Source organism: Parus major, chromosome 2, assembly GCF_001522545.3.
Source record: "Parus major isolate Abel chromosome 2, Parus_major1.1, whole genome shotgun sequence".
NCBI classification, from domain to species: Eukaryota; Metazoa; Chordata; class Aves; order Passeriformes; family Paridae; genus Parus; species Parus major.
This window is the reverse complement of record NC_031769.1, coordinates 132,388,585-132,397,179: the sequence shown is the minus strand read 5'-3', so window position 1 is coordinate 132,397,179 and position 8,595 is coordinate 132,388,585. Positions and strand designations below refer to the sequence as shown.

The window sequence follows — 8,595 nt, the reverse complement described above, 5'->3', positions numbered from 1 at the left end:
TTGGTTCACCAGGCAGTCTTAGACCCAGTTGCACTAGTGACTTGTCAGTGGGGACTCCCTGGAAATGGAGGCATCCTCTGTACTCATTGTCTCTTTGAACACTTTGCTTCCACTGAAGAGAAGGCAATGTTGGCTCATTCCTAAGAGCTTCTGCACAGTTTGTGAGCTCTAAATCTACCTTGAAAAACAAAATTAAAAAAAATTAAAGAAATTACTGCCAAACTTCTCCAATTATCTGGAATTTTATTCCATCCATATACATGCATAGTAACAACATTTGTTGAGAAATTATTTCTATCAGAAGTAGAACATTATCTTTTTGATCACCAGTTGCAGTATTGCTACTCTTATATTTAAATATATCTTATATATGAATTAGATTCATAATTGCAGCATTGAGTTTAGGGTTTTGTTTTAGACTGTGCCTTTCAAAAGATAAAACTGATTGATATGACCTCATTTCTTACAATACTGCTTCCAGTAATTTTGTTCATTCTTTATAAAGTATTGCATTTAACAGCAAAGGTTTAAAAATTGAGACAGAGATGCATCAGCGAAAGAAAATACAAGTACTATACAAGAAAGAAAATGCCATCTTCATTTAACGTACGTTTCAGATTAAGAAAGTGGACAGAAACATACTGCTACATACAAATGCAAAGCCTAATGACTAAGGTACTGTATGTGCTAAAATATAAAGTGCAAACTGAGCCCAATTGTTCAAAAAAATTGAAATTTTAAGGCGAACTTTACAGCATAGTTGAAACTTCTTTGCAAGTTATATTTTAGCATATACATATATCTGCAACAGCATATAAGAAAAAAAATCAGGATACACAAGTGCTTTTGAAGCTATTTCTAAAATGCTTTTCTGTATTGTTTGCGACTATTTTCTTTAAAATCTACTATACAGTGCAAACCATATGTGCTACACAATAACTATACAATAACATTACAAATGACTTTAATATAAAGTTTTTAAATAAAAAATAACATAACTACAGCTATGAATACTGCTGGTAAAATAAATTAATATTTTTGAAAATGGCACCAATAATACACTTTACTAATGGACTGTAATGAAATTACACCTTTAAGTCTTCAACTCGGCAATAGTGAAATCTCCTGATTGTCCAGATGTAATTCAAACAGCTTTCTTTAAACTGTATGGAACAATATGCTAAACACATGTACCAAAGGTGACCAATTATTTCATTTAACATGTTCTGCTGCATGTGAAGAGCAATAAAACTTCTTATGAGTTATAAAGTTTGAGAGATTGTTGAACTGGATGTCACACAGTCGGCAATACTTTCCACTGGTTGGAGCCTGGGTAGAGCCATTCACACCTTTAGCTATACTAGACAACTGTTCCTCTGCTGTAGGAATTGCTGGAGAGACATTTTCATTTGTAGCTAAGGGATTCTCAGAGATCCAAGAAGGAGACTTGTGCCCATCTTCATGTGGAGGGTTCTGGGAAATGTTCTCTTGCTGTGGGTTAGCAGCAGGCCTTTCCTCCTGTTTTAGTCCCCCATTAACTATTACCATGCCTCGGTTTTTCGGCAGTAGTGGAAGAGATTCTTTCTTCTGCACAGCACATCCATTCGAAGGCGCCTGGCCTTTAGGAGATTCACTTTCTGTATTTGTGCTTTGATCTAAATCAGTATTATGAATGACGAGAGAACCAGAAATGTAATCACTTGGCTTTATTCCATAATATGGAGAAAGCTGATCTGCTCCTTTAGCTTTCTTTATTGCTCCAGGGTAAAGGCATTGTGGAAGAAATAAATGTTTGTTTTCTTCTTTTGTAGCAATAAGCTGGGCAGCTTCACTAAAGACTTTCAGTCCTTGAAGTGTTGCTAAGTGTGTGGAAAATAAGTTTCCATTAGGAGAGGACTGTTTCGAGTTTCCGTTTTTCTCACATTTGATTATGCTTCTCTCATAACTGACATCTGGGCTGTTTCTTTCACTTTCTGGGTTTTGAAACACCTTACTGTCAAGTTGTCCCAGGTCACTACGCTGATGAGCAGTGACAGGACAAAAATTCTGCTTGTGAGCCAGGTAGTTCTCTACCTTGTTAAAACTGATCTTGCATACGGTGCACTCATGGTAATCCAGCAGCCTTTTGGGAGAAGTGGATGTCCTCTCCGATGGGGGTAAGCATTTTTTACTGAGATCTATTGGCACATCCATCTCCAAGCAAGACACGGTGGAGTGGGCAGTATCACACTTTGAAACAGGAACACACTTGTTAATAGACAGTGACGTTTCCAGATGCTTCGAGACTATTCCCGGAAAGATATCACATCGTGGGTGGTAACATTCTCCAAGGCCCTCTGTTGACTCTTGAGTTGATGTACAAGGATTGCCAAGATTAGCAACTTCTAGAAATCGCTGTTGAACTAGTGGAGGCCTCTGCTCTTGCTCTGGTAAGCACATCTCATACATCTTCCTTCGCTTCCGAGTACGCATTGTTCTCTGCATGGCAGGCACTTTGTTGGAAGCGGACCTCTTCAGCGGGGGATCGTGGCGAGTGGCACAGTAATACTGCTTGTGGACCATGTAGGTCTCATGTCTGCTGAAAGTAATATTACAAGCTTCACACGTGGTCTTGTTAGGGTCACTCTCCCCCTCTACTAAGGGAGTGTTGGGATTCTTCACATCAGGTTTTCCATTTATCTTCTCATCACCGTTGCTTGCAGCTGACAGCTTCTTAGGCTGTGCAGTAAAGTCTTTTTCATGACTTTTATTGTTTGGCCCAATCAAATCTAAAACATTGGAGGAGTTTAAGCAAGATGTCTGCAGAAGTTGATTTTCTGGATCTGATGTGTGAGGAGCTGGATTCAGGATGTTTATAGAGCTTTGACCATTACTGGGACTTACAGCTTCAGGAATTTTTTCTGGAACACTGGAAAAATCTGGTGACTTTGCCATCTGCTGCCATCGGCTGCTGCAGTAATGCTTTTTGTGTACCAAATAGTTGTCCAAATTATTGAATGTTATGTTGCATTCAAAACATGTAGCCCCTTTAGGCATCAAAGGACTGTAAATTACAGGTGGATAATTGCTACTTCCATGCCTCAGCCTTCGATGGACCAGTTCTGACATTTTGGCTAATATCTCTGAAGCCTGAGGAACCACAGTGATATCTTGGGGAAAAGCAAACTGGGAAAGAAAAGGTCCCATCGGGAAAGAAGGACCAATACTAGGCTGAACTGGCGATGAAGCAAGCCTTGGACTGGATGGTTCAGATTTTATTTTGGTATATGAAAAACTCTGCTTATTTGTGGCAGGCTGGGTTTCTGGCCTCTGGTTTGGAAGGAAATGTGGAGCCTTTTTTTCACATTTATCAAGCTCTGTATCAGAACTTGCATCTTTAGTCTGCATGGTCTTTTGGCTCTGGGGAACGTCATTTCTGCTCAACAGGTCCGTTGCTGGCTGTAAACCTTCTTCATTTCCACTTGGAGAGTGTTCAATGTCACTTTCTCTCTGAATTTTGTTGCCAGAGACATGTAACTCTTGGTGCTGCAGTAGCTCCCTCTGAGTTTGGAAGCCAAAATGGCAGTGATTGCATCTAAAGGCAGCTTGAGTAAGATGCGAGAACAGGTGCTGATGAAAGTTAATCACTGAGTCTGCGGTGTAAGTACAAACTGTGCATTTCAGACTAGCACCGGGTGGGAGAAATTCTTCCATTTTCACTCCTACAGAAAAGACAAGCAAAATACAAAAAATAAAGTGACCATTTTGCCCCTCATGAAGAACACTGGGAAATCAGCTGCACAGAAGGTACAAATACAGCAAGAATGACTAATGTTCCTCTAATGAGATAGTATTAGTCACCCTAAAAGTACTTGAATTGTTTTTCCTGAAACTGCTATGTTATTCACAGACTTTTGCACTGCTTTGGAGAGCCCTAGTATTTGCATGCATTCATCAGAGCTGCAGGGAGAGAAGGAACAAGGGAAAGGATAAAAATAGACTGGACTTATTCTAAATGAAAAGGTCTCAGAAACTGCAGTTACAACTGAAGGGACACATAATGTTCCCCATACACAGTCACTCGAAATTTTCAATGCACAGAAAGCACAACAAGGTCAGGAAGTTCAAGGTTATGATATAACTTGAGGTACAGCCCTCAGCATGCCTGAAAGCCACAGACAAAAAAGAAGTAGCATTTTGAGTCTTACTGATGCTCAGCTCTTTGCTTGCATGGGTTGGCTGTAGTTTGGGAAGAGGTTACAGATCTGTCCTCATCAGAAAGGACTGATGAGCTGTGTCCCTTGTGAAGGGAGGAGGAGCAGTAAGACATAGCTTCACTGACATTTTATCTGTCTCATATAATGGCCATTGGCAACAACTGCTATAATATGACACCTTTTCCTCATGAAATCACTACTACTTTATCAAGAACAGTACATTCAAAGACATCTTACAATCACCGATTAAACAAAAAACTCCATTTTTCATGGCATTTTGAAATTGAAAATGCTTTAAAAAGAGATAAGACCAAGTTTCTCCATTGCAACAACATGGATTCTAGTTACCTTTTAGACAATAAAAACTGCAAAAATATTGATAGGGACGTTATTCAGAATTTAAAACAAGTATTTGTTCTGCCTACACATATACACATATACCACACCTCAGTCAGGTGAAGTAGGTGTGCGGTAGTTGGTTAGTGGTTAGTAGTAGGTGGTAGGTGGTTAGTAGTGAAGTAGGTAGTTGGACAATACAAAATAGTAAGAATACTGTAGTTCACTCTGTGGGTAGTCACACTGTTGTACCTGGAGGTCCTCCCTTCTTCCCCAGCATCAGTGACCCCCCCCCAAAGCTGTGAATGGCATTTGAAATTTGACCTGCTCTTGGCCTCAGAGGCCAAAAGGGAGCCAAGGAGATGCACAGCACTTGCTTCCCATCAGGCTCTCTTTACCCAGGAGGCCACATGAGGCTTTAGCTCCACCACTGACATGAGATGGTGCTTTGCATGCTTCTCCATCATGGGGTACAGTGACAGCAGTCTCTATGGGACTTTGCATTTCAGTCAGGGCTCTGCTTTTCAGTGGTGTAGGTCTGCTAGAGCCTCCAGTGGGAACAGTAACAGCAGCTGAACACAGGGCTTCCAAAGATTATAAGACATTTGGGAAAGGAATGTTTCATTCCTACTGCAGGTGTTATAACTTGTGATAATCTGTATAGAAAAATAGAGACTGACAGGATAGGAAAAATAGCAAGAATGATTGAATAGACTGGTTTGTGACTAAAAAGAAGACCTCTCTTGTAAGAAATAACCAAAGATTCTTACTGGAAATTCACCACAATCTCAGAACTTTGTCTTTCAAGGAACACACATCTCTAGATTACATGCAGACATGGTGACTCACAGCTCATGGCTCAAAACCCTCAACACCTAAGCCAATGGTGTGTCAATAAATGCAAATAATTGAAGCAAATCTTTTGCACAATGGTTAGAATTTCAGTTTTCCTCTGCATGGGGAGAAATTAATCTATAATCTTCCCAGAGTATCTGGTTATAATTACCAGGCTGTAAGACACACTGGGCTGCCTTCACCTGATCTTATTGAAGCAGTTGTAGCTTACGGTTCTGCTGGTTTACTGAACAGTGAAATATTTTGTAGGCAACAAACAGAAAATGGCAATAGCTTGATAAGATCTTGAAGCACAAAAATATCTGACCTCTAAATGAATGGCTAAGAGTTTTCTGTGTTGTCTACATAAAGAAGTTTTCACTCAGCACTCTTCTAGTCCTTTCCTGGGAGGTACCAAACTCCTCCAAGGCAGTATGTTGCCTTTTAGATTTGCAATTGCTATCCAAGTATCAGAGGAACATTTTCACTTCACCAAATCCAGAGTAGACTACACATGCCTCAAGAGTTTTTACACTGCAGCCAAATAAGGTTTTCTTCAGTGACTAAAGCACCCATATATGTCCTTTAGACTCCATTCATTTAACAGGAGGATCAGGGACATCTGCAGAGCCCTTGCTTCTTTCTCAAAAGCAGCTCAGTACACCAGACAGCAACCACACCACACATTGACACTACAGTCTTTCTTATTTGTAGGTGTTCTCTTCTACTGAAAACTCCAATGCAAAATGTCCTGCAAACTCTTAACTTGTGTTTCCAGCCCTAATTCAATTCAAAATTGGTTGTCTACACCATGCTGATGTGCCTAGGGACATGGTTTAGCAGTGGACTTGATGATTTCAAAGGTCTTTTCCTACCTAGACAAACCTATGATTCTTTGTTTTTGTGATTCTAAAATACTATCCCCATTTGATATTTATAAAAAGGGAAAAGAATATTTCTAGCAAACAAGAAGTTTTTTGTGAAACAAGTGTCCTGGTAAAAGCAGAGAGTTTTGGACCATGAATCTTAAAGCTTTCTGCCCAAGAAGCCTTCTCTAGGGCACTTCAGAAGGACATGTTCTGTGGTTGTGTGTACGTTTGGTAGCTGGAATCCTGCAGTAATTGATTGTGTCTGGATTCCTGATCATAGCTTCACCAATAAAGAAATGCTGCCTGCATGTGAGTATACACACATTAAGAGAGAGACAACATTCAAATGAGGATTAGTAGATAGGACAAATGACAGAGGTTACCTGGGAGAGGTACTTGGTGTAGAACACAGGTCAGAAACTGTTGACATTCTGGTATTATCTACATGCAAAGCTTGCATATATTTGGCAAGACATTGATCTACCGAATTCCTATAGTGAATAATTCTTCAAGAAGTTATATCTAGAAGATGATACACAAAAATACGTGATACTTACCACTGTGAGAATTTAGGTGCATTTCCAGAGCTCTTGCATTTGAAAAGCTTTTGGTACACTGTGGAAAGGGGCAGACACTGGATATCTGCTGAGCACTGTCCTCACTCTCCTCTGACAGCTGTGGCCCCTCTCTTTGCCTCCCACTGCAGTAATACATGAGATGGGCCTGCAGGTTCCGCTCACTTCGGTACCAAATGCCACAGGATTTGCAAGGGAATATGTCCTCTACAAGCAAGTATAAGCAGGTGCAGGTTAGCCACAGTTAACTTGGTGCCAACCAAATAACACAGCTAGATTAATTCCCTTCCCCATTAAAAAAATACTTATTTAATAAAACATTGAAACCAGAGAAATGGGTTTATTAAAATGCAACTTGCAGATGAGAGACTAACATGTAAAACAGTTGTTTCTTTCAAAAGGCTATTTTTAAGAAAAAGTTGCACAAAGAAAACTGCCAGAAGCTTTTGGCACATAATTATTTTTAAAAATTAAATTAAATTAAATGTTTGTTTGGAACAAGCAATACTAATTCAGGAATTATGCTGTATTTCCAATACATCAGTACTCGTTAGGTGACATCTTTCAATTTTTTTCCTGTGTGCAGAAGACTTTCCAGCTTTGGGCCCTGGAATTTTTGAGTGCTAACTGCAGATCATTCTGAAGGATGTGTATTTTCAGTGTGCATTAGAGGCTACATTACTAATGTAAAGAGTAATGATGCATATGGTATACTTACATGAAGTAGGCAGATATTTGTGTATTAATACCCTGTCAAGGACACCTACACAGTACCTCTTGTGAATACATCTCAGAAAGACAAAAGAACTATTTGATATTTCTGAAAGGTGAACCTTCCATGCTATCACTAAGAACAAGAAGAAATCTCTGATCTTTTGGGGTACATCTACACTAGAAAACTAAACTATGTCAGGATTTACACTTGAGAACTGGAACTTGTTTCTATTTCTATATCATGAGAACATCTCTTTCTATACCTTTGGCTTAAGTCAATGAACACTTGTGCATACATTTCAGGAATTATCATAGGCATAGGACCATCCTCTGCGTCTGACCTGGAGACCACTCTACTGTTTTAGAGATTAAGAGAGGATAAAATTATGATTAACTCCAGACTGTGACAGCCGACCTCAGGATCAGGTAATTGCAGTCAACATCAAAACACATCTTGATCAACATTAAATCTCCCCCCGACTTCAGAATGCAAAGAGCTGCTAGAGACTGTAATTAACTTAGTTTTGAAGAATGGCTGTCTGCTCTGAAAACATGGCATGTGTAGCTGATGATGTAATTCATTATCATTCATGACAATTTATGTTTAATTTCGAATATTGATGTGTATAGGACAACTGCTCTGTTTCAATTCCTTTGGGTGAACAAAGTTGAAGACTCCAACCCATTGACATGGATGAGTCTTTTATTTGCTAAATATTTACAAATGCAGCCAAAATTTACATTGCTTAGTTTGCTTCTCTGATTGCAATGCTAATGCTTGTCTATTTTTCTGCTCATGAATTTGCAAAAAAATATTTATATCACTACCAATTTCTATTTTTCCCTTTGCCACTGAATAATTGTGCATGGATTTCAGACATAAGCATTTAATAGAGCAGTTAGTATTCCAACATACACCACTATTAAAACATTACTGATACAGGTTGCATCATTTGAAATGTTCACTTTGCTATAAAGGTGACATTTCAACATTTGGTTTTGGCCTCAAATGGCTTAAAAAAGTTGAACTATTGATGTTTCCACAGAAAAGAAAGTCCAAAATTACTAATA

General features: G+C 39.1%; 1 protein-coding gene across 2 annotated transcripts in view; it reads right to left on the bottom strand.

Annotated features, from left to right (window-relative positions):
* Positions 1 to 223: 223 nt before the first annotated feature.
* ZFPM2 (zinc finger protein, FOG family member 2) overlaps positions 224 to 8,595 on the bottom strand; it is a 305,189-nt gene continuing 296,817 nt past the window's right edge. For both annotated transcript variants that reach the window (XM_015618940.1, XM_015618941.1), the window contains 2 exons: positions 6,793 to 7,017; positions 224 to 3,701 (listed from right to left, as the gene is read on the bottom strand). In XM_015618940.1, coding sequence (XP_015474426.1) covers positions 1,213 to 3,701; positions 6,793 to 7,017 — 2,714 coding nt within the window. In that variant the 3' untranslated portion in view covers positions 224 to 1,212. The remainder of the gene's footprint in view (positions 3,702 to 6,792; positions 7,018 to 8,595) is intronic.